The following is a 27,887-nucleotide window of genomic DNA, read 5'->3' as shown; positions in this document are numbered from 1 at the left end:
TTGACTCGGGTGGATTAACAAAAAGAGCCTAGGTTCAATTTTGGCAAGAGTTACCCTTTAAGAGAAATATCCAAATTGACATCCCAATCAGAATCTGGCTAAAAATAATCAAAACTGTAATATGTTTATACACCCATCGCGCTGTACGGGTGTGAAGTCGGACTCACAGTCCAAGAGTTCACTAAACGGGACAAACACCCAATAGAGACTCTGCAGACCGAGCTGTGCAAAATCTTGCTACGGGTTCAGCGCAAAACCCCAAATAATGCCTGTAGAGCAGAATTAGGATTAAATTAAATTCCATTGGACAGACGCAACAGACAAACAGAGTAAATTGAAATGCTATTTGGCCCTAAACATAAAATATGAACTGGCAGGATAACCGAGTAAAGTGAGCGACCCTAAACTGAGAAAAGTCCTGAGCGTACAGACTCAGTGAACACATCTGACCATCGAGACAGACACACACACACACACACACAGACACACACAGACAGACAGACCTGGCTGCTGAAGGAAGAGCGACTGTGCCCTCACTACACACACACACACACACACACACACACAGAGACAGACCTGGCTGCTGAAGGAAGAGTGACTGTGCCCTCACCCCACACACACACACACACACACACACACACACACACACACACACACACACACACACACACACACACACACACACACACACACACACACACACACACACACACACACACACAGAGAGAGAGAGACCTGGCTGCTGAAGGAAGAGTGACTGTGCCCTCACCCCCCCCCCCCCCCCCCCCCCCACACACACACACACACACACACAGAGAGACCTGGCTGCTGAAGGAAGAGTGACTGTGCCCTCACCCCACACACACACACACACACACACACACACACACACACAGAGAGAGAGACCTGGCTGCTGAAGGAAGAGTGACTGTGTCCTCACCACACACACACACACACACACAGAGAGACCTGGCTGCTGAAGGAAGAGTGACTGTGCCCTCACCACACACACACACACACACACACACACAGAGACCTGGCTGCTGAAGGAAGAGCGACTGTGCCCTCACCACACACACACACACACACACAGAGAGACCTGGCTGCTGAAGGAAGAGCGACTGTGCCCTCACCACACACAAACACACACACACACACACACACACACACACACACACACACACACACACACACACACAAAGACACAGACACAGACAGACAGACCTGGCTGCTGAAGGAAGAGCGACTGTGCCCTCACTACACACACACACACAGAGACAGACCTGGCTGCTGAAGGAAGAGCGACTGTGCCCTCACTACACACACACACACACACACACACACACACACACACACACAGAGACAGACCTGGCTGCTGAAGGAAGAATGACTGTGCCCTCACCCCACACACACACACAGAGAGAGAGAGAGAGACCTGGCTGCTGAAGGAAGAGTGACTGTGTCCTCACCACACACACACACACACACACACACACACACACACACACACACACACACACACAGAGAGAGACCTGGCTGCTGAAGGAAGAGTGACTGTGTCCTCACCACACACACACACACACACACACACACACACACACACACACACACAGAGAGACCTGGCTGCTGAAGGAAGAGCGACTGTGCCCTCACCACACACACACACACACACACACACACAGAGAGACCTGGCTGCTGAAGGAAGAGCGACTGTGCCCTCACCACACACACACACACACACAGAGAGACCTGGCTGCTGAAGGAAGAGCGACTGTGCCCTCACCACACACACACACACACACACACACACACAGAGAGACCTGGCTGCTGAAGGAAGAGCGACTGTGCCCTCACCACACATACACACACACACACACACACACACACACACACACACACAGCTCTCACTGCACAGAGAAGCAAGTGGAAACAGAGCTCCACTTTTTGACATCCTGCCCCAATTATACAAACATTAGGGACACTTTCTATCCCCTTTTCACAACCCACCAGAAAGACTTCCATCAGAAATCAAATATGGACAAACTCCCACTCCTACTAGGAGAAAGCTTACAGGCTTTTCCCAAACCACTGAAGTGACGTCGACGTGCGGGTTAGCGGTAGCATTAGCCGTCAGGAAAGTGTTATTTAAATAAACTCCTGATGTACTTACAAACTTTCCAATGCCTCGTTTTATGAGTACAGAACCTATTTGTACAACTGTAGAAGTTTGGCACCATTCTGGGCATTATTAGTGGGGTAATTTACGAGATACATCATTGGATCCATTAGCGCCTGCACTAAGACATCCGGCTGATCTCTCTAAATAAGCTCTAACTTTAATAATGTTCAACCAAGGGGAATAAAGGCTTCTGGGGGGTGTTTGGCTCGAGGTCATGGTGCAAAGGACCCTAGGCTGATTTTACTCCGAACCGTCCCTTTAAGTAAAATTACTCAACTTTTCTGATACTGGTTTTCCCATCATGCACTGGGCCTTGAATAATTAATGAGGTTGATTTTTTTATTTTTCACTGTTTTCCAGCTGTATTTACACTGTTTTATCATTGCTTTTGATGTTAGGATTAGTAACTTGCCATTTTGTGACATTTGGAGTTCATTTTCTACTCAAAATGACACATTCTTCAAACACAAAAACGATCCATCAAATGTTACAGTCATTGCGCATTCTCTAACAAGTATTGAGGTCTCTGCGTTCACATTACGCGTAACTTCTGATATGTAGATATGGTGTCTCACACAATATCTATTGTATTTATTACTTGGATGTTTCTAAGTAAAGCATATACTTTAAAAGTGTGGTTTAATTCAGTGTTATATTGTTTGAGTGAAATGTATTGCAAAGGAAACTAGATACTATTCAACCTTTTACTAGCCAAGTTAAAATTGCTTATTTTCTTTGTTACTTTCACTTAACTTAGTTAAGTAGAGTTTACTTAATTCCTTATGTGAAGTTTACTTAAAAAAATATGCGTGCAAAAACTTGCCAAATAAAAAATTAAATACATTTACTAATTGTTTTTTTCAGTGTGCATACATGTAAGCAGACTAGAGGTGGGCGATATATCGTTTAGACGATAATATCCAAATTGTTGTCTGGACGATATACAAAATTGGGATATCGAATATTTCATAATTTGTACAATCCGACCCCCCCAAACATGAAAAGAGCTGAAAGAAGTTAAAGAGAAAACAAATAACGCACACTATAACCTTCTAAACAATTATATGTAGCGATTTTTAATACTGTAGGGCAGTACTATTCCCGGAAGCAACCTCCGAGTGGCCCAGCCCATGGTCCCGTGTCGTCAAAAACGCACATTCATAAGTAAATTCGAAATAGTGCACGCAGAAGCACATGCGCAAAACCGTTTTGTAAAATGATTTAAGAATCCGCAATCAGTAGCAATCAGAGGAGGACGCGCTGAAAACTGTAATGCTGTTCTCTTCCTTCATAACTCGTACTGAGAAGGTTTGAGTTGCAGAGGAATTTGTGACAGTTTCACCTGTTCAACCACATCAAAGTTTCGTAATTAGTAAGTGCGTGCTTTTTCTCTTTTTGTGCTGAAGGGCCGCTGTGCCTTGGTGAAACGGTGTTTGTACGTGAAGAGCTCTTTTCCAAAACGCCATAAACCTAAAAAGCTGCCTCAAAGAACCAGCAAAAGTAATGATTATGAATATGTAAAATATTGCAATAAGATATTTTAATTGTTTATTAATTTCTGTGTCGGCTGCAAAGATGAAGTCGACGATAGGCTATAGTGAACGCACCGGAGAAATGCACATTTATTATAGTTTTATTTTGTTTTGGATGGTTTTGTTTAGAACCAGCTTTCTGTAAATATATTTCACATTTTTTAGGCCTGTGAGGCGAGTAGGCTACGGTTCGGTTCATGATGATATAATCTCCAGTTCAAGCACCTTTGTTGTGCTAGCCTATATATACTTTTTATGTATGAAATCCAGGAAATTGGTTAATGAAAAAATTATTAAAATTAAGATACAATTAATACAAAACGAAATTCGTTTTAAAGAAAGGCTTTGTGCTTTCTGTTTTGAGGTCTCTGTGAAAGTTTGAAAGTCTTTTAGTGCCGCTTTCAGAGCCATCGCGTCCACAATGGAGAACTGTCACGTGTTTTTTCCTCATAAATGCAAACACGAAAAATAAAAGACAAAAGACTTTTAAAAAGACAAACCATCAATTTTTGGGAAAAATGATGGATTTATAGCGTTTTGGGGAAAAATGGATGGATTTATACCGTTTTGAAAATATTTTTTTTTACTTTGAATTTATCATCAACAATATTGTTGTTTTATTTAATAATCACTGTTGCAAGAGGTGCCTAGTTCCGTTTTTTTATTTATTTTTTTGTAAGTGGAAAAAGTAGGGGCTACCTCAGATTGTTTTTTTTTTTTTTTTCTCTATAGCCTACAATAATAGGTCAAATACAGCAAGTCAAAATACCAACTGGACCTTCTTTGCCAGTTTGCACAAGTTTCTTTGAAGGATGGCAAAAATATCTTCTGAATATCGATATCGAGATATTGGAAAAAAATATAGAGATATTAATTTTGGTCAATATCTCCCACCCCTAAAGCAGACTAACAGAAGTATGGCACAATCTGCAGTGTGTAATCTGATTTGAGTGTGTGAGTCAGGCGAGTGAAACTTTAGATGTGCTGCTCGACTGAGAGACACCCAGTCACCTGTTGCATAAGCCAGCGACGTGTGTGTAATGTAGGCTATGAGTGTTATGCGGGCTGTGGCACAGTGGCAGAGAGTGTGTTTGTGTTGTCTGAGCTAAAGGGTGTAGCTCTGTTCCCGTTGCTTGATTGTAATGCAGATCTTTGAGTGTCTTTGTTCACCATCCAGAAATCACTGCCTCTACATGATTCATTTACTGATTATACTTGAGCTTTTTCCTCCACTCATCCCATTTTGTGTAAAGTTATTTTTCACCTAGACTACAGCGTCAACTACTTTTGTCCTTGTGTATTCAAACTTGTGTATTCAAACTTGTGTACACTACACACACACACACACTCCCTCAGGGTGCATTGCTGACTAGCTCATACTGTCCCCTCATACCAAGCTGCTGATGCCTGAAATACACTGGAATGTGTTTACAATGGTAACATGCATGTGTTGTTACACTAACCCAAAAAGAGAGAACAAGTTTGGGTAGAAATATGTTGTAGGGATGCACAATATATTAACATATTATCATTTTTATAAATAATGTAATTCGGTCTCATTTTTGAAAGCTAATAATAGCTCTCTTCCATAACCTGAAAGGCTTTGCCACGTACATTTACATTTATGCTTTTAGAAAATACTTTTATCCAAAGCAACTTGCCGAAATGCCGATCAGAAAAAGACGTTTTTTGTTTGTTTGTTAATTTGTTTTTGTGAGTGTGTGTTGATTTAAAATTGAAACAAAACAGAAGTTATGACTATTTTTTCCCCCTATTATGACACACACTGATGAGCCAAAACATTATGGCCAGTCACAGGTGAAGCATATGTGACCCTGGACCACGAAACCAGTCACATGGGTCAATTTTTTTAAATTGACAATATTTGGCCGAGATACAACTATTATTCTTGACACCTTCAGGGATCTTGGAGAGTCCATGTCTCAGCGGGTCGGTGTTGTTTTGGCAGACCCAACAGCATATTAGGCAAGTGGTCATAATGTTTTGGCTCAGCAGTGTATATCCGGCTTCTTGAACAAGAAAACATGTAGGACAGGACTTGATTTTGTCAATGGGAATTGATTGGATGGTGTTTAGTTTGAGTGACAGGTTGTCCCGCCCTCATCAGAGAAGAGATGAGATGTTGTTGCAGTTATTTTGATTAAAGATTACAAGGGTCACGTGATGTATATCGATATCGATTTATGTATATCGTTATCGATAAATGTATAATTGGATAATGCTGCCAGCTTGAAGAGTGTCCTGAACCCTGAAAAAAACCAGAGGGTTCATCGATTACATTTTAGAATACAGTTTATTAACAAAAATACAAACAAATACAAACATTTTCTGCCTAAAACAATAGAAATTAGTAGGGCTGGGTAAAAAATATCGATTTCTCGATTTTAATCGATTCTCATTTTTACGAAACGATATCGATTCTTAAATCCCAAGAATCGATTAGTCATCCTGTTTTCAGCTGATGAATTAATGGAACACTGTAGCGCGCATCCCATCCAATAAATCGCAATAATCTTTGTGCTTTGTTATTATTGATATGAAACAAAGTCTCAGATTTCAAATTACGTCCATTTTCTTATGAAATTCAAAAACATAATTACCGTTTTGGCGCTGTGACGTGAGATCGCTCTGGCTCAGCTCAAGAGAAGCACATGATCTTCTCTTCCGCATTAATAACACCAGTTAAAGCGTGAAATAAACACGAATGAGCATCTGAAAGTGTGTTAAAAGATAAAGTACAACTTATCGAAGTCTGTATCATGTCACATGGAATCGCTCAATCAGTGTTTCAACCGTGGAAAGACGTCAGTAAACAATGTCATGTAACGTCACATTTACCTCAGAAAAACCATATCCAGTGACCATAAACTCGTTAGTCAGCTAGAAAAATTAACTATAGAGAGAAGCATTTTGCTAAATATATGCACCATATTACATATTCATTATAATTTTTATTGTTCTTCAATATTTAATGCATGTTTGAATAAATCTGGAAAGTTTTTGACAGCCACCATTTAAATTTTTATATTTTCATATAACTTTATTATTATAAAAATAAATAAAAGTGTATTTTAAGTGTTTGTATACAAATCAGTTAATTTTTACCTTCAATATTATAGTAGGCTAATGAAGCCTATAGGCTACAACTGACTCCCATAGTTTACAATAATTTTTTTCCCTTTTATTTTCCAGTTTTCCTTGAGAAAATTTACAATGTATTGTACCTGATATCCAAAATAATCGATATTGAATCGAATCGAATCGAAATCGAATCGAATCGCAAGCTTGTGAATCAAAATCGAATCGAATTGTGAAATCTGTGTCAATACCCAGCCCTAGAAATTAGGTTGCCTTGTTACTTAAAATAATTCACTCTTAGATAAAATAATGTTAAACAATATAAGTAATGCACTGGTTTTACATCTATGAAATTTAGAGGTAGAAGTTTGAGTAAAAATGGCAAAATATTAACATTATTACAGTCGCTACACAGATTAACATTGGACCACATTTTCATACCGACTCTTCAGGTCAAGGAAGAGGTTTGTTGCATTTCCCGCCTGCGACAACCAAATGTTAAGCATCACGACTGTTTTTAACATTGATAGTAATATCAAGAAATGTTCCCTGAGCACCAAATCAGCTTATTAGAATGATTTCTGGTGGATCATGTGACACTGAAGACTTTAATGATGTAATGTTTGCAGTATCACTCTTTTTACTGTAGTATTTTATTAAGTAAATGCAACCTTAGTGAGCATAAGAAACTCTTTCAAAAACAATAAAAATGTTTCCAAACATTTGACAGGTAGTGTAATCCCTCATTTTCACTGGGTCGCAGTGTGTTGACTGGGCTAATATGATCGTACAATAACAGTAGCGTGTGTGAATGGTCTTTGTGTGTTGGAATTGGCAGAATAAGCATTGTTTTCCTCTGTTGTTTGCTGGCTTCATGCTTTTTTTGTATCTGTTGTTGTAATGCCGCACAGCAGTAATTATCATCTTTGATAGTAACAGTGGGTGTTTCATGTTTTTGTTGTAGTTAAAGTGGTAATAATGTCCTGAGGTCATTCCCATCGTGTGTGTGTGTGTGTGAGATTTCTCTTGAGCTGAGAAGTGAACACGGCTCATTGGCTGCTGGCCAGACTCTCATCCTGATGCTGAAGACAGTTGTAGACCAGTTTGAAAGAAGTGATGACATGGAGTGCGGATAAATAATGTGTGAATGCACAACGGTTTCCATTTAACGTGGTGGTGATCGTGAGACAAATAGGCAGTGCTTTTAATTTATCACAATTAGGGCTGCACAATATATCGAAATTATTGAAATATCGCAACACTGATGTTAAAATAACACTTCTTACGCTACAGTAAAACACTGATGTTCACTTTCACTTTTAGTAATTTTAGTTATTCATACTTAGAAAATAGAACTAAATTAAATAAGTTATATTTTTAGAAGCTGTAAATTTTTAATCTAATATTTTTTTTAATTTAATTTCAGCTTTATTTCAACAAAAAAAAAAAAAAATTAATAGTTTGTTTTAATTAATGAAAACAGTTCTGCCACACTGAACAACATTTTACAAGGAATAAATGTGAAACTGTTTACATGTTATGCCCTTTGTGTGACAGATGTGTCCAGTTTTAACTGGTCTGACACTGACCCAAAACCCAACATTGGGTTACGTTGACCCAGCGCTTGCTGAGTAGGTGTGTGAGGGGTTTCATAATTTGTATTGACAGTAAAAATTACCCAGCAGGCTAAGTTACAGAAAAACTACCCAGCACTGACTTGGGTAAAAATATTAAATATAACCCAATAAAATGACCCAACAGGCTTTAGGTAAAAAAAATGGAGATAAATGCTTTTTGCTACCAGATGGTATAACGCCATCTAACCGGCATGGTCTAATATCATGACAACCAGAAAAACTTTGTCCCCTGGGTCAAATAACACAGAAATGTGTATAGTATGACCTACCTTTTCTGTATTCCTTCCTAGTACGTTCTTAAATTTTACATTCTGAGAAATGGATTACCCTGATGAAGAAGAGAGGGTGCTATTTCTCAGCCTTTTAATAAGTGGTTCATGAATATGATTAATGATTTTGTGACTTCTGAAGGTTGTTCACTTGTCCTGCAGGTGCTGAGGAGTTTGGCTGCCGGTGGTCATGGCGTCGTCCTCGGTGAAGGTGGCGGTGCGCGTGCGGCCTTTCAACAGCCGAGAGACAAACCGAGGAGCCAAGTGTGTGATCCAGATGCAGGACAAGAGCACCTGTGAGTGCAACACACACACACACACACACACACACACACACACACACACACACACACACACACACACACACATATACACACACACACATACACACACACACACTGATGGGGTTTTTTTTCTGTCTACATTGTGCTTTTGTACATTGTCGCCTTTTTCACCATTGTTGCCATTGGCTTTTGGCTTGCTTAGTTGGGGACATTAAATTTAACATTTAATTTAATATTCAACAATAATATTGATCTTCCGGCATTGACACTATTATATGAGAACTGAACTGAGCTGGACGATGACATCATGGTCTTCTCCAGAGCGGATATATTATACAAAAAAACTTAATTAATAACTTTTTTACAACAAAATGAAACATCACCGAACTTACTTAAGCTAGACTGTGACTTTTTACCCATTTTCTTCTGGAAACAAACTTTTTTGCATTATTTCCTGTTATCTCTGTAAAGCTGCTTTGAAATGATCTGTATTGTAAAAAGCGCTATATAACTAAATGTGACTGGACTTGACTTGCTTCTATTCTGTAAGAACTTGAACACTGCCTTGTCTTTGTCTTCAAAATCAACAACAACATTCTTTTCATGTGAACGCATAAATTCCAAACATTTGATCCACTGTGGTTCATGGAGGTGGTTGAGTCAAAGTTATGCTTTTTTTGGGAACTCCTAGGTAAACATGGATCAGCCTGTTCGTTTTCAAACATTTTGCCCCCCCTCAATTAGCCCTGCACATAATTTGTTGCCATAGTTCTGCTATGATCATCACATTTCCACAGAATTCATTACCTACCACTTCCAAATTGATCAAAAGTTACAGAAAGACATTTATAATGTTACAAAAGATTATATTTCAAATAAATGACAAATGATCATGTGACACTGAAGATTAGTAATGATGTTATGCAAGTAATGATGCTGAAAATTCAGCTTTGCATCACAGGAATAAATTACATTTTAAAATATATTCAAATAGAAAACTGTTAAATTTAACAATATTACTGTTTAAAAAAAAAACATTTTCAATTGCATACCTAAAGTGTATTAAAAAGTACTCCTTGGGAATAAAGTAGGCTAAGCGTCAAGCCCTGTGGAAGTGGAAGGTAATAAGAATTCTAAGAATGTAATTCTTGGCAGTAATTCACTTTAAAGCAGGCCTGTAAATATTTACATAATAAATACAGTTTGAAGCAGAAATATTGTACCTAGCGTTCTTGTACAATCATAAAATACTCAGACATTTAGTAAATGTTGGCAGGAGGAGCGAGAGCAGCTTCTTGGTATCTGTGGGAAGAAAATTGTCATCAAGACGCTTATACCAGTAATAATAGTTTTCTAAGAATAATATCAGCAATGTTACTGGGCAAGCTATATAGGTGCAAATCCTGCTGGAAAATGAAGTCAGCATCTCCATAAAGCTTGTCTGCTGAAGGAAGCATGAAGTGCTCTGAAAATGTCCTCCTGGTAGAAGGCTGCGTTGAGTGGACAGCACAGTGGACCAATGGCTCCCCAAACCAACACAGACTGTGGAAACTTCACACTGGACTTCAAGCATCTTGGATTGTGTGCCTCTCCATTCTTCCTCCAGACTCTGGGACCTTGGTTTCCAAATGAGATGCAAAATTTGCTCTCATCAGAAAAGAGGACTTTGGTCCACTGTGCTTTATTAAATCCAGAGTCAACGCAGCCGTCTACCAGAACATTTTCAGAGCACTTCATGCTTCCTTCATTTTCCAGCAGGATTTGCACCTGCCCACACTGCCAAAAGAACCAAAACCTGGTTCAATGACCATGGTATCACTGTGTAATTACTGTGTGATTTCATGTAATATTCTGATTTTTTTAAATCCTGTTTTCGTGGGTTTTATCAGCTGGAAGCCCAAATTATGTACAAATAAACAACTAAATACTTGAAATCGTTTAAGTTGTGGGTCCTGAATCTATAATCTATGGAAGTTTAACGTTTTAAATGGAATTATGGAAATAAATAAACTTTTCCATGATATTCAAATTTTTTGGAAAGGGTCTGAATATCAGGGCAAAATATATATATCTGAAAGTATATAATTATTTATTTATTTATTTTTTATTTTTTTGCCCTGATATATATAGTAACACGTATGTGTGTGTGTGAATTGTGTGTGTGTGTTACTATATATATATCAGGGCAAAAAAACAAAAAAACAAAAAAAATATGTATATATACATTTTGCACCCCCACACACACAATTCACCCTGCACATAATTTGTTGTCACAATTCTGCTATATGATCATCATATTTCCATACATTTAAATACAGTTTATGTAACCAAAATACCAATAACCAGGGAGAAAAAATATGCATTTATTCATAATGTGGGACTTTTAATTATTAACAAGCCCAAAATACACCAACTACACACACTCTTATTTTGAAATGTCAATGCTTTAGTATTGCCAGCTGCTCATTAAAAGAAGATGAGGGAGATAAAATTTTGAAATGACAGCACGTGACATTCGGTTCTACTCTGAGTTGTTCTGTGGCAACACTATCAACGCATTCATGAATCTGCAGCAGTCAGGTGGTACAAGTATGAGCTTCTCAGCTTACAAGTACGAGCTCGACGTGGGCGCTTTTTACAAGTTGAAATCTCGTAATTATGGTAATTACAAAATGGCATGAACGCAACGAGAATTTTCAAAAATATAATGCCCTCTTACAACAATCTACAACATATTACAATATAAACACCATAAAGTGAACATTAATTCATAATTCATCAACAGCTAATCATAAACAGTCGTTTGGCATAAATGTGAGGTATCCATTGATTGCAAACTGCTCTGAAACTGCGAGCCTGTAGAATGTGCAACAGGCTTCTACTTTGAAACGCGCAGTGCTTATATTTATTTAATGAAATCATAACCTTTTAGTTAATGATCACATTAGCTGTATAGCCAACCCTGTTTTTCCATCCCCAAATTTAAGACATTTAAAAAGAGCATTAAGACGTTGTTGTACCATTTTAGATATTTTATTAAAAAAAATTGTCGTTCCATACTTGTTTACTAAATCTTTTATTTCTTAAACATGATAAAATTAATATTAAAATTTAAATATTTTATTACAAATTACATGATCATATCTTAATTTCATCATGTTTTCATCTCTCAAAGAGCTTAGTATTTTCAGCACTTTTTTAACATTAAAGCAGTTGAGAGAACCAGCTCCACACTTTTACAAGTAACTCTCCATGAACTTTTCCATGGTAATATCCAAAAATACTTCTGTCTCCACCCACATGTTGAAAGAGGGGGAAATTTCTGAGAGTTTGGAAACACGCCTCCAAACCACAGTCCTAAAGCGCTGTGAAATCCTGCCGTTCACACACTGTCCCGGCTGCCAGACCTCACATTCCCGTCTCCCTGTACACAGCGTTTCCACATCACCCTCTCTTCCACTGCATTTGCCTTACTCCTCTCTCTCTCTTTCTCTCTCTCTTTCTCGCACCCTCTATCTAAAGAATCTGCCGGGCTGGCAGTCTGTTTGGTTTGACCCCCCTCCAACACAAACACTGAGCTGTGTGAGCTCAAGGCAGCAGTGCTCCATTGTTACCCAGCAGTGTTTTATTATTCTGGGGCCTTCTCCACCCTTTGGCTTCCTTTATATGACCCTACTCTCTGGAGTTTCTCTTTTGCACTAAAATTAACTGCATCAAACTGAATTTTAGAGAGGGCAAAACTGATCTAGATCTGGTTTGTTTTCTGCGTCATGTCCTTAAAGCTGTTAAATTATCCAAAATAAATTGAGCGAGTACACAACCAGCCAGTGTTCAAAACTCTCTGCTTGCCGTAGCTCGATTCAAAACGGTAAGCTTGTAATAATGTTTTTAATTCCAGTGGTACTGGTGGATTTCCGTGGTAAATTCGAGCATATGTTTGCGTCATTACGTCACATCTGTACACATAAAGAAGAGTCTCGGCTAGTCGGCTATGAGTGTGAGGATGTTGGAGGTGGAGATTTATAGCCTTTTCTCACAACACTTGATATAATATGGCGCTTTTCCACTACACAGTACCAGCTCACCTCGACTCGACTCGGCTCTGTTTGGTTTTCCACTGTGTAAAAGTTGTACCTGTACCTGCTTCCAGGTACTTTTTTTCGTACCACCTCCGGCGAGGATCTAAGCGGGCTGAGGCGAGCTGAGGCGATACTAAAATGTGACGTGAAAACACGACAGATTGCTGATTGGTCAGAGAGAATCGTCACTATTCACTGCGTCATCATTGCACGCGCCAGACGGAGTATCCTGAATAAAAAAACAGCAAAAACAAAAATAAAAACATCCAAAAACAGCATACACTCGATTTCCTCCATTGTCCTGTGTGTGTGGGTAGCGGGTGTGTCTCGCGTAAAAGATTAAGTCACGGCAGTTTCCTGCGGCGTCGCTATGACGACCAGGTACTATTGTGGAGGTACTATCTGCAATGGAAAATGGAGCGAAAAGCGAGCCGAGTCGAGTCGAGTTGAGCTGGTACTGGTAATGGAAAAGCGCCAATAGAGAGCCTAAGTCCCGCCCCTCCGCTTCCGGCTCATGGGACCTTATTTCGGAAAAAATATGTATGGAAGTCAATGGCGAGAGACAACTTATCTTTTTATTCCGTCTGAACTGTGCCCTGAACTACACATATGATGTTTGTCAATTTAAAAGGTAATTATGAAAGTCAAGAAAGTCGCAGTTTGTCATAAAACAGAAGAGTAACAGTTAGTTTTATGTGAAAATCGCTCAATGAACTACATCTCTCGTCTCGCACTATGTACGTCACAAGATCCGTTGCTCGTATGTGTGTATTCTGGTACAAAACACTCAGGCATGACGGCGTTATGTTACGATTATAACGTAAGACTATAGAAACAGACAGACGTTAGCTTCAGTAAAGTTAGCTTCATTCATTGAGAGAAAAGGTATGACGTCACACGTGCACCTTCTGGGTTTGTAGTCTCTGTAATTACGTATTTTCACAGTCTTATACCTCAACAGTTTTACATCAAACTGCGACTTTCTTGACTTTAAAATGTATCTTTTAAATTGACAAACATCATGTGTGTAAATCAGGGCACAATTCAAACGAGATCAAAATATTTGTTGTCTCGCGCCATTGACTACCATACAATATTTTTCCGAAATAAGGTCCCATGGTGGTCGACCGGAAGGGGAGGGACTTAGGCTCTCTATTAAACTTATCAATTTGATGGCGGATCCAGAAAGGTTTGAAAAACAATCACCAGTGACAACAGGAGACTCACCCGTTGTAAAATGCAAAAGACTTCGGACTTCTGAGAAAAAAAGAGACTGCAACCGGCCCATGCGAAAACAAGGATAATATCGGAAGGGCATTAAATGTCATGCAATGCTGATGTTGTTAACATTAACAATTTGAGAACAAAGTATAATTTGCACGGTTTGACGTGATATGATAAGCGATCGTTAGATTTAATCAGCGCTACACTGAAAAAAATGATTAGTTGAATTTAATAAAAAAAATTATCGTAAGTGGTTGCACACAATTGATTTTAGCTACATTTAAACAAATGCATTAAGTTGAACTTAATCAATTTTAGTTCAACTTAATGCATTTGTTTAAATGTAGCTAAAATGTGTGCAACCACTTACGTTAAAATAATTTTAATTTTTTTTCAGTGTATTTACTGCAATGCCTTTTTCCCTTAGTTGGTCAGACTCAGAACAAAAGTGGATGTTACTTACTTGTTCAGATTACATTTTCCGGTGAAAATTCTTATGTTGGTCATACTTCCATAAAGCAGAATCTGTGATTGCGAATGCCAGGATCCACACCGGTGGCGACTGACAGCCACACATTCTCCTCAAAACATCGGATTCATCCATGCTGTGCCGTGCCGAGCCGTGCCGAGGCACAACCCACATAAAGTTGATAATTCCGTGAATAACTTCAATTGCAGATTTCGAACCGAGATGGCGACAAAGAGGAAAAACTCTGGACTGCAGCTTTAACTAAAATAACTATATAAGCAAAATAACAGCTAACCAGAATATATGTTATGTTACATACATAACTCTGTTTGGATTTAAATAGCCAAATGCTTAAGAGTCAATGATTGGATCATTATTGCAGTGATTATGTTTCTAGCATGTTATATGACCCTACTCACTGGAGTTTCACTTTTACCTTCATCTCAAATTAACTGTTAATTTTTAACCGCAGCTGCACATCTCAATGGCACATTTGTGTGCTAGAGACAGTTCTTCTTGCTGCCAATTCAACACGCATAAAAATCTTGAATAAGTTTCTAAACTTCAATAAAGTTTGGAAGGGGCAAAGCAAAGTACATGTACAAAGGATTATTTTTACTGTGACTGACTGTGATGAAGTTTGTGTAGACAAAAAATAAGTCTCTGTTTGGTTGTAAATAGGCAAATGCTTAAGAGTCAATGACTGGATCATTATTGCAGTGATTATGATGTTTCTAGCATGTTTGGCAATAATTCTTCTAATCCTAACCGATGGACTGTGTAGGAAACACATCATGACCATATTCCAGGATGACGATGTCAAGACTCATCAGGCTCAAACAGTGAAAGAATGGTTGAGAGGAGCATGAAGAATCATTTACACACATGAATCGGCTCCTCTGAGTCCAGATCTTAAATTAATTTTAAGTCTTTGGGATGTCAAGTCAAGTCACATTTAGTTATATAGCGCTTTTTACAATAACAGATTGTTTCAAAGCAGCTTTACAGAGATAACAGGAAAATAATGCAAAAAAGTTTGTTTCCAGAAGAAAATAGCGTCACAGTCCAGCTTAAGTTCAGTGATGTTTCAGTTTTGTTTTAAAAAAGTTATTAATTTAGTTAATTTTTATATATTATATTATATTATATATAATATATTATATTATATTTATATTTATATTTATATTTATATTTATATATATATATATATATATATATATATATATATATATATATATATATAGCATATAGCCGCTCTGGGGAAAACCGTGATGTCATCGTCCAGTTCAGTTGTCATATAATGGTGTCAATGCAGGCAGATCAATATTATTGTTAAATATATTAAATGAAATGTTACATTTAATGTCCCCAACTAAGCAAGACAAGCAAATGGTAACAAAAGGGCGACAGTGGCAAGGAATCAAAACTCCATCAGGTGGCAGAATGGAGAAAAAACCTTGGGAGAACCCAGGCTCAGTCGGGGGGGCAGTTCTCCTCTGGCCAATGAACGAACAGTGTATGATTATGATTCAGGCAGCATTATAGATCAGAAGTCAGATTGGTTTGGAACAATCAGAATATTATCCAGTTCCATCTGGTTGAAGATCGGAGTCACGCCGGTATAGGTTTGTTGAGGATCACAACATCATGCGTTGTGGTCGTGTCTAGGCGCAGGTCCTCCATCTGGTCTGGATACGGCCCGGGTCCGGCTATGAAGAGCTACAAAGTCCATCGGTTAGGATTAGAAAAATTGTTGCCAAACATGCTAGAAACATAATAATCACTGCAAAAATGATCCAGTCATAGACTTAAGCATTTGCCTATTTAAATCCAAACTGTGACTTTTTTTTTGACCAGGAAGTGTATTTAGATAAACATAAAAAAAATGAAGGCCTTAAAAAGGTCTTAAATCAGAGTAGAAAGTCTTTAAATTTAAAAAGTCATGACATTAAATGCACTGTAAAAATGAATATCTTCCTTAGTATTTTTGTCTTGTTTTCTTGTATAAATATATAAACATCCTTAAATCGAGTTACATTTACTTGAGATGCAAAATGTCGATATCAAGTCTTGGTTTCTGAGAAATTAAAACATTTAAATAAAAAAACAAACAAGAACAAATATCTGTTAATTAGGTATGAAGACATAATTCCCTTGAATTATGTTTTTTCTGAGCCCATTGACCGAACATAACTTCGTTTCTCATGCCATTTGTGCTTCTTATGTTAATGCATCTTGTTTGAAGAATCAGTGTTTGGACTGGAAAACAAAATAAAAATACTGAGGAAGAACATTACTGTACTTTCTTATCACATTGCAAACAAGTGAAGGTTTTTTCCATATTGTAGTGGTTGGGAGCATAGGTATTCAACCCTTAACATTCCCTACATTTTCTTTAATTAGCCTTAAAATGGTCTTTGAAAGTCTTAAATTTACCTTCATAAAACCTGCAGAAACGCTGTATTTGCTGTAGTCTCCTGTTCATCACTATAGAAGTGTGACCATTAAATTGACGCCACTTGATTTGACGTTTTATCTGTAACATTCTTGCATTTAAGTGTAGTTTAAGTGTACATACTTTTGAGGTCTATTTGAGATGTTTTGTATGCAGCTTATGTAGAGAGGGGATTTTCAGTTTTCACTGAGTGTTCATTGTGTTCAGGGCCTAGTAGGGATATGGTGTCAAAGGTAATTTTAAAACTACTGAAAGAAATGTGTATGGAGGGGAAGCACTGTGTCCCTGCAGTGTTTGCAGAGCTGGGATCTTTCTAAGCTCATGATGGATGGACAGGACTGTGTGTTGACATGACCTGGTAATAGTAGTCCTAAGAAAAGCCCCCATTGCTCCTTGATTACTGCCATTCAATTCAACTTTTAAGAAGCAAGGACTGCTTACTTACAAATGTAAATATAACACAGTTCTTGGATGTTGATTGGTCAGTACAGCATTCCAGACGTGCTAAATTATATTATATCATATAGTAACCGCTATGACACCTGTATCCCTGGTAGCATGCAGAGTAGGGGTTTGAAAAACTTCAAATTTTATAAATCAACTAGTCTGTGGGTTATCTGAACAATTATTCAACTAGTATGTGTTCAGAAATCCCTGTGTATTTAATAGGGATGCACTGATGTACCGGTATCTGCCAATAATCGACCGTTTAAAGCAATTATTTTCACTATCTGCGGATTGTTTAAAATTAGCCGATGATCAGGGCCGATTATATCCTGTCACTCAAAAAGGGGTGGGAAAACATGTGTGAAGAAAATGGCTCTTGAAGTTAGATTACAGCAATGCATTTACAGTTTAAAAAAATTGTATGTTAAAGCAGGCTCTATTTGAGCCTATGAATCACCTGTAGTTCAAGCCAGGGTTGCCAGGTCCTCGGTTATTATCTACACCAAACATTATTTGTAGTGTGCCTCCCATCCAATTATTTCAAAGAGAAACAAAGTCAGCTTTTTAAATTCTGGCTATGTCATAATTATTAGACTGGAATTTCTGTCTAAATTATAATTTACTTTTTACCAAAAAATACAGTTTTTTTTTTGTTTTTTTGTGTGCCAGAATTATGTGCAAAATTAGTCTGCTGAATTATGTGTATGTTTTACAGGTATTACTAATCCCAAACAACCCAAGGATTCACCCAAGAACTTCACGTTTGATTATTCATACTGGTCACACAGCTCAGTAAGTTGGAAACTGTTTTTTTTTTTAAATGTATGAATCTGTCAATAATAATAAATGTATTGTGTGTGCGTGTATAAATATATAAATGTATAAGTAAATGTATAAATAAATGTATGTATGTATGTATGTATGTATGTATGTATGTATATATATATATAATAAAAATATATAAATGTATAGTGATTTTCAAAGCATCTTTACACAAAGGTACACTGTAACAGAAAGTGATGTGTTGATGTCTTAAAGGGGTCCTATTAGGCTTTTTTACATATTCAAATTTCTTTAGTGTGTAATGTTGTTGTTTGTGCTTGAAGAAGGTCTGAAAAGTTACACAGTCCCTCTAATCTAAAGTGAGATATTCTCTATATCAGTGTCACTGTTTCTGAACTCCCTGAAACGCCTCCATTGTAGTCTTGAGTTTTCTTCCAGGAACGAACACATCACAATATTCCTTTTTAAAATATATGCAAAATAAAGAGGTGGTTGAGAGTTAGTTAGAAACTCGCAGTTATGGTAATGGGCGGGACATTTCCCAAACACGCTTGGAGTGGTTGACCAATCACAACTGGTCCAGCCGACCAATCACAACTGGTCCAGCCGACCAATCACAACTGGTCCAGCCGACCAATCAGAGCACATTCTGCTTTTCAGAAGAACGGGCTTTATAGAGACTGGAACTAAACAGCGTTACTGACAGACTGGGAAGAGAGGAGCTGCACAATGTAAAATATGTGAAAAATAATGTTTTTTGTTTTTAACATTTAAGAAAGAACCTATTCTAGTGGACCCCAAAAACAAAATCAAGACTTTGAATAAGTGCATAATAGATCCTTTATTAAAGTTCAAAAACTTGATTGAAAGCCATGCCACATCTTGCATGCAATCGCAAACAGTACGCAATAGTGTCCATCAATTCAAGACGCAATTTTATGATTTGTTAGTATGAACCAATACTGTATTACTGCATATTTAAAATAATGTACTTGCATTGTATGCATGCACATTTTAGCTGTGAATGCTCTGCATACTCAAGATACCGATTACAAAAAACACTGATGTACATGCACTTTTAGTTTGTTGAAAAGTATGTGAATTAGGCCTTTATTAAACACTCATCTTCCTCAGACATTTATCTGATCACAGAAAACTCCTTCTGACTTTGTCCTTTTTTGCTGTGTTGCAGGAAGAAGACCCATCCTTTGCATCTCAGAAGAAGGTGTATCAGGACATTGGCGAGGAGATGCTGCTTCATGCTTTCGAGGGCTATAACGTGTGTATCTTTGCTTATGGACAGACTGGAGCAGGGAAGTCGTACACAATGATGGGAAAACAAGATCCTGGGCAGCAAGGCATCATACCACAGGTGTTTGTATGAAGATAGCATGAATGAAAGCTTCCTGCAACAAGTCATTTTACTATCCACAAGTGAAATGCACAAAGCAATGGAATCGCAGCCAGTCAGGATATGTTTGATGTGGCAAAACAAACCAAATGACTGAAAAACATTGTAGTCTATAGATAAGTAAAGCTATATTCTCAAAATCTACTAGTAGGTGGGTGGTCTGAATGACTAGTCGATTGATCTGTGTTAAAAGTGCAGTATTTTCTTTTTTTTTTGTGCTAATTTAATTTTTTTGTATATAACGGAATGAACGGCTCTTGAGAAATGTCTTGGCTTGAGGAATCAAATATTCTTTGATCTTTTCACATACTGTACTATTCTTTGTACTAGACAATACTGTACTTTTTTTTTTTTTCTGTAACGGACATTTAAGATATACAGTATACAGTCATTCATATCACTTATTACACTGCATGTTTCCACATAAATAATTATGGGGATACAGATATATTGATTTCAGATTGAACTGTTTTAAAATCGTACCTGTTTGTATCTCATAATCCAACAGTGTACAAAACAATAGTCACAAAATGGCGGCAGCTGCGTTTGTATGAAACTAGAGAGAGCGAGTCCACGATACTGGATGGTATAATTAAATTACTACACAAAATATTGATTCGACTGAGTTTTAATATTTTATTAGCTCACCAAACACAAACCTTCCACGAAGAAAAACCGCATTTAGCACTGCTGACTTCAGTGACCCGGATGAGCCTGTGTTTCTGTTTTCAGCGGTTCATATCTGGGAATAATTTACCGCTGGATGGCACTATTGACCAATCAGAATCAAGTATTCCACAGAGCCGTGTAATAATCACACATAAACATTGATCAGTACATAGAGCACTCAAATTTGGTAAACAGAAGCTCAAGCATGCTTGCAATTTGTAATGAACAAAAACAGTTGGGTCCATTTATCATTTATAGTAGCGAGTGGTTCTCACATGCTAAAAGAATTAATAATTTATTCTGTACTTGTTGAATTGAGCACTTTTAGTGATCACATCTCTCTCATTGTGCATTTTTCCCCATAGATGTGCGAGGATTTGTTCAGACAGACAGCAGATAACACTGACCCTGACCTGTCCTTCTCTGTAGAGGTATGTTTGTGTGTGTGTAAACCACTGTGTGCTGCAGTGTTAAAGTGTCCCATTATGCTTTTTCGAATAATACATTTCATGCAGTGTGTAAAATAGCTGTATGTGAATGTAAACCGTCTGCAAAGTTTTAAAGATGAAAGTGCACAACAAATAAAAGAGACTTGATTCTGAACGGCCTGAAACGAATCGTCAGTAATTCCAGTCTTACTTCCTGCATGAACATAAGTAGGTTTGTAACACATTAGTATAATGCTAGCCTATGGTCTTCATTGGATGCAAGCGAACAGTGTCTACTTTGCCCCTCAAACACTGTAGTTGTAGCTGAGACTGGAAGAGTTTGGTTTGTGTTGTTCATGTTGAGAAGACGCTGTTTTCTGCTGCCAAAGCAAATCCACTTTTAATGCACTTCTAAAGGATGAGACTCGCGCTTGAATTGATTCTGTAAAACCGACGCCATCATTACTGTTCGTATCACGGTGTATTAAGAGTGAGGAAGATCTAGATCGGAAATTCAGATATGGTAATGGTCATTCGGTTTCTGACACGTACGGTAAGCGGTCGACCAATCAAAACAGACTAGGCCATCTGACCAATCAGAGCAGGTTCTCGAGTTTCATGCAGTTTCATGAGACCGAATCCTTTATTGAACCGTTTCAGACACTTTGAGAAGAGATCCTGCTATGTATATTATGAAAAAAATAGTGGTTTTTTTACCTTGGATGCATGTAAACACATTGTAGGAGACTTCCGAAATAAAATGAGGAACCTTTAAAATAGCATAATAGGGGCACTTTAAAACGGATAATTGTTCTGGACATCCACTCGTGAAGCACATGCCTTCAGATTAACAAGCCGACACTTTATATATTATATAGTCAATAAAGGATTTGATATTACTTTTATATATAATATGTTTTTAGGTTTCATATATGGAGATTTACTGCGAGCGTGTTCGGGACTTGTTGAACCCAAAAAGCAGAGGGTCCTTGAGGGTCAGAGAGCACCCTATAATGGGCCCTTACGTAGAAGACCTCTCCAAAATGGCGGTTACAAACTACAGTGATATTGCAGATCTCATGGACACTGGGAACAAAGCCAGGTATTATTATACACACAAACATGATTATGATAAGCACTCTTTTGATAATCGATTAATCGGTCAATGATTAATTTTATCAACCATGTTTCTGTTGCTTGAAGGACGGTTGCTGCTACCAACATGAACGAGACCAGCAGTCGCTCGCATGCAGTCTTCACCATCCTCTTCACACAGCGTCGACACGACCACATGACCAGCCTGGACACTGAGAAGGTGTGTGTGTAAGAGATTAGAAAACTTCCTTTTTTTTGTTGTTCTTTTCTCACTCTGGTTTCTTTGTGTAACGCTCAGGTGAGCAAGATCAGCCTGGTTGATCTGGCTGGAAGTGAGAGAGCCGACTCGTCTGGAGCCAAAGGCTTGAGGTTGAAGGTGTGTTTGATGCCATATTAGTTCTGAATTAAAGGAGGAGGAATAAAAACAACATGCTGTCATCATTCACCCACCCTCATCATTGTTGTAAAACCATTTGACTTTTATTTTTTCTCTGTGGAGCTCAGAAGGAGATATTCTGAAGGATGTTCATACAGTGGAAGCACAAAGGAGATGTCGGAATTAAAATACTCCATAAACGTATCATAAAAGTAGTTCATATGACTTATATATGAAGTAGATAGACAGAGAGACAGGTACATACACACACATGGTCAACATAAAATGGTATAATTGTAAAATATTATTATAATAAGAACCATTATTAATAATTGAGTAACAAAACAGCATATTAGAAGGATTTCTAAAGGATCATGTGACACTGGAGTAATGATGCTGAAAATTCAGCTTTGATCACAGGAATAAATTACATTTTAAATATTTATTAAAATAGAAACTGTGTGTGTGTGTGTGTACGTGTGTGTACTTGTACAACTATCTTTGTGAGGACCAGTTTGAGTTTTAGACCATTGGAGTGAGGACAAAGAGAGTAAAGTGAGGACATTTTGGCCGGTCCTCAGTTTCTGAGAGCCCTTTAAAGGCCTGTTTGAGGGTCAAGACTTGGTTTTAGGGATAAGGTTATAATTAGGTTAAGGGTCGGTTTAGGGTCAGGGTTCGGGTTAGGCACTTAGTTGTGATAGGTAAGGTTAGGGTAAGCGGCTAGAGATTGTGTTGTCAATGAATGTCCTCATAAAGATAGATGTACAAGAAAGTGTGTGTGTATAATTATATATATGAGAGAGAGATAAATTGCTATATTAGGTCTTCTGAAGCTACATGAATGATATGTCATGAGTCATACATTTGAGAATGTGGAAGTTGGAATGAGGTTTATGAGCGGAAGGGAATTTTTCCTCTGAATTATGGCTTGAATTGGACATTAATCACAATTTTAGCGTTCTTTTTTTTTTTTTTTTTTTTTTTTTTTTTTTAGCTTGACATCTCAAGTGACCTAACTGTACAGAAAAGCTTTGGACATTCTGCTGTGTAAATTATGACAAATTACACTTTCGGTTGAATGAATTAACCTTTTAATCTCAAGTATTAACAGATCATTTAAAAGTATTGTTTGTTTTTAGGAGGGAGCCAATATTAACAAATCTCTGACAACACTGGGTAAAGTCATCTCGGCACTGGCAGACATGGTAAGAGCTGCTTTTTCTGGGGCTCATTAATTTTTCTGTCTCTCCTCTGTTTCTTTCTGCTTCTTCAGTTCTGTTTGTATCCCATCTGTCGTCTCCTTGTCTTCACTTGTCTTTCAGTGTTTTGTCTCAAATGTTGAGTTCTTTGTCAAGGGTAACAATATACTTCCCCTCCACAGCACGGCTCAAAGAAGAGACGCTCTGATTTCATTCCCTACAGGGATTCTGTGCTCACGTGGTTATTGAGGGAAAATCTAGGTATGTCTTTCTGTCTAAAGGCCTATTCACTGGCTTTGTATTGAAACGATACATTCCTATAGATCTGCTCATACAGGGGCGAAATTTGGTCTGACAAGAGAACTTTATTTTTATTTTTTTCGTTTAGAGAGTCACTGAAATAAACTCATCGACCAATAAGATGCTTTTGGGTCATGTGTTGTTAGACCCTGTTGACACGCCACCAATGTCCCATCAGAAGATCTGCATAAAAAACCAGTTAGCACAGAGTTTGGTCTGACACCTAAAACCAGTCATCAAGAAGTATATTCGATATCCAGCTATTTTTTAATTAACTCTTCTATCGGTCCAAGATTAAGACATTGTCTTATGTTAAAAACCTTGAGTTGGAGACATTCTTCTGTCTCTTACTTACTTCTGAAGACAATCACAACAAAAGATTCAACGGTAACAGAAACAAATATATAAAATGAAATGAGCAAATATTGTGTGTCTTGCATATTTTTGGGTCTCGGTAACTTAGAGATGTAGATATTGGCTGTTTTTCTATGATTTACTTAAAAAACAGAAGAAAAAAAAGCTATATTTAAATGGTTAGTTCACCCAAAAATTCTGTCATCACTGAATTGAAATATTAATAAATAAAGATAAATTTAGTATAACATGAGAGATTTCTGTCCCTAAAGTCAATGGAACCAGAATACTTGACTGGTCTGAAGTTTTGGGTCGAAATTTTTTTTTATTTATTTATTTATTTATTTATTTGACCCATTCATTCATTCATTCATTCATTTTAAAGAAAATAAAACTTTTCAGCAAGGATGCATTCTATTGATCAAAAATGACAGTAAAGACAATGTTACAGAATTTTCCACAAAAATATGAATAAACAAAAACACTTTTTCGACATTGATAATAATAATACATGTTTCTTGAGCAGCAACTCATCATATTAGAATGATTTCTGAAGGATCATGTGACACTGAAGACTGGAGTAATGATGCTGAAAATGCAGCTTTGCATCACAGGAATAAATTAGTTTAAAATGTACTCAAATAAAACAGATATTTTAATTAATTAATTAAAATTAAAATGTAATTAATATTTTGCATTTTTTTTTAAATGTTGAATGAATGCAGCCTTGGTGAGCAGAAGAAACATTAAGAAAAATCTTACAGACCCTATATTTTTAAACTACTGAATAAAGTTAAGTTTACTTTAATTTCTTGAAAAACTTTAAACATTACTTCATTTACTTAATTGAGAAATACTTGAAAGCTATATATCATTGCTTGGTAACACTTTATTTTACAGTGTCCTTGTTACATATTTTACATGTACTTACCATAGTAATAACAGTAAATTATGCATAATTACATGCAACTAACCCTCAACCAAATCCTAATCCTACCCTAACCCTATAGTAAGTACATATAGTTAATTAATATTACACAGTACTTAAATATATAATTACACTGTAACAATGACACCTTAAAATAAAGTGTAACCTTAATTTGTTATTAATGTATTCATTTTTAGCTTTGATTACATAAAGGAGTATGTTCAATAGTGTACTCTTGATCTTGGATCGAACAAGTCTTTAAACACTGATGTTTAATTGAGTGTTTGTGTTTGCAGGTGGAAACTCTCGCACGGCCATGATCGCTGCTCTGAGCCCAGCAGATATTAATTATGAGGAAACACTCAGCACTCTCAGGTAAAAACACAGTTCTTTCTTTTCCAGCATAAATGTGCGGTACATTGTCCTGTTTCGACTATGTAAGCTCCAGCACTGTGTGTCCCGCTGCAGGTATGCAGACAGAGCAAAGCAGATAAAGTGCAACGCTGTGATAAATGAGGATCCAAACGCACGTCTCGTCCGGGAGCTCAAAGATGAGGTCAACAGACTCAAAGAGCTCCTCCTGTCTCAGGGACTCAGCAACCTCATCACTGCCTCAGGTAAATACAGCTTTCACAGAGGTCTGTTCACAAGTGGACACATGGGTGACGTGTCTTGGAGACGCACTGCGTTCCAGTTGTTTAAAGTCAGCATGAAATGGAAGTTCATGATCTTTTGTTCCCTATTGTCACGTGAAACGGCATCTGGAACAAGAAAAAATGTAGGGTGGGATTTGATTTTGTCCATGGGGAATTTCTTGCATGGTTCTGGTTTGCTATTGGTCGATGTCATGTGAGTGACAGGTTGCTCCGCCCTCGTCATCAGAGAAAAGAAGAGCTGTTGCTGCAAGAGGGAGGGGAAGTTATTTTGATTAAAGTTTGAGGCACATGAATATAAAAATTATAATAATGTGAGTGGATAAATCATTTATAATAAATACTGCAATATTTCATAAAAAATAAGAATTGTCTATTTTGATTGCATGCCAACTTTAAAGCAGAATTGAAGATGGTCTATAAGATGGCATAAAACTTCAGAGAATATCTTTGGTATGCCTAATATCAATATGCAGTGATGTGAGTATATCGCACTAAAACGTTCGTCAGATTTCACCACAAAATCAAGAAAAAATGTAAATATATTTTAAGCCTATATTTAGAACCAGATTTTTGCATAGACATTAAACTAATTCTCATTTGTGATTCCCATTACTGAAAATAATAAATGACTATTATTCTAAAAAAAAAAAAAAAAATTTTATATCAGCAAAATGTAAGTTTTAATAATGTACACTACTGTTTAAATTAAGCAAGATTTAAACAGGTCTGTAAGATTTATTTTTTGAAACACCACTTCTGCTCATCAAGGCTGCATTTATTTGATCAAAAAATTCATTAAAAACAGTAATATTATGAAATATTACCATTTAAAAAAAATTTTTTTATTTAAATAAATATTTAAAATATAATTTATTCCTGTGATGTAAAGTTGAATTTTCAGCATCATTACTCCAGTCTTCAGTGTCACATGATCCTTCAGAAATCATTCTGATATGATGATTTGCTGCTCAAGAAACATTTCTGATTATTATCCATGTTGAAAACAGTTGTGCAGCTTCAAATTTTTGTGGAAACATGATAATTTTTTTAGTACTCTGATGAATAGAAAGTTCAAAGTGCAGCATTTATATGAAATAAATCTTTTGTAACATTATAAATGTCTTTTCTGACACTTTTGATCAATTTAATGCATCCTTGCTAAACAAAGGTGTATATGTAAGGGATAATGTAGAGCGAGGCAGTTGTTATAGCGAATACTTATTGGTTGTATTGTATTCGCTATAACAACCGCCTCGCTCTACATTATCCCGCTTATTTCATGGCTACCTACCAAATAAATCAATAATTTGACACAAAATATTGATTTAAAAACGATTGTATTGCTTCCGCTAAAGAAAATAGTCCGTTCCGTCTCTACGGTTAGAATCCTTCGTCCATCGCAACGCTCTGTTTTTCATGGCAATGGTGTGTTATACTTGGCATTCTACATTAGAATTCAACCAAGCCATGTAATAAATATATTTTTTTTTTAAACGTATGAATGGTAGTGTATTTTTCCGTATTAGAGAAATGAAATGTTTTTTCATTACAGTAATGAGTATTAGGGCGGGTAATCTGATTGCATGGTCACATGATGCACAGATGTTAACAGACACACTTTCTAATTTTGATTTCATGGTGTCCTTTAGCTGTAGACAGTCACAGTCATTTTTCATAATAAATAACTCGCATGCTCATTTTCTCTCAGGGTCTGAAACGGGCCGCCCCTCTTTGGGAGTTGCATCAAGTGAGCTCCATCAGCCCTCGCTCTCATATGTACAGTCTACCTCTGATGCACCAATGGAGGGTGAGACGCCCGCGAGTCCCACTGAGCACATCAGCCAAGAGGAGGCCGTGGAGAGACTCAAGGTACGCATGACAGACACTTCTGTTACCAACAACAGCCAAATACCAGAACAGCAACAGCTTGTGGGGAAGGTATTTTCATAATTCAGCTGCTGAAAGTTGGTAACAAATGTTAGATGTTTTGCTAAGTTCAGCAGCTATACCATCG

At 37.3% G+C, this 27,887-nt stretch overlaps 1 protein-coding gene across 1 annotated transcript in view; it reads left to right on the top strand.

Moving 5' to 3' along the window:
- kif1ca (kinesin family member 1C, a) overlaps window positions 1–27,887 on the top strand; it is a 53,179-nt gene that overhangs the window by 7,194 nt on the left and 18,098 nt on the right. The window contains exons 2-13 of the mRNA XM_084114504.1: window positions 8,879–9,012; window positions 18,390–18,466; window positions 19,650–19,829; window positions 20,903–20,968; window positions 21,889–22,067; window positions 22,169–22,280; window positions 22,359–22,436; window positions 23,576–23,641; window positions 23,818–23,896; window positions 25,514–25,592; window positions 25,686–25,834; window positions 27,582–27,742. Coding sequence (XP_083970630.1) covers window positions 8,907–9,012; window positions 18,390–18,466; window positions 19,650–19,829; window positions 20,903–20,968; window positions 21,889–22,067; window positions 22,169–22,280; window positions 22,359–22,436; window positions 23,576–23,641; window positions 23,818–23,896; window positions 25,514–25,592; window positions 25,686–25,834; window positions 27,582–27,742 — 1,332 coding nt within the window. The 5' untranslated portion in view covers window positions 8,879–8,906. The remainder of the gene's footprint in view (window positions 1–8,878; window positions 9,013–18,389; window positions 18,467–19,649; window positions 19,830–20,902; window positions 20,969–21,888; window positions 22,068–22,168; window positions 22,281–22,358; window positions 22,437–23,575; window positions 23,642–23,817; window positions 23,897–25,513; window positions 25,593–25,685; window positions 25,835–27,581; window positions 27,743–27,887) is intronic.

This window comes from Abramis brama (assembly GCF_963993115.1).
Source record: "Abramis brama genome assembly, chromosome: 5".
Lineage (NCBI taxonomy): Eukaryota > Metazoa > Chordata > Actinopteri > Cypriniformes > Leuciscidae > Abramis > Abramis brama.
The sequence above is the reverse complement of the archived record's forward strand: the minus strand, read 5'-3'. Positions and strand labels throughout refer to the sequence as shown.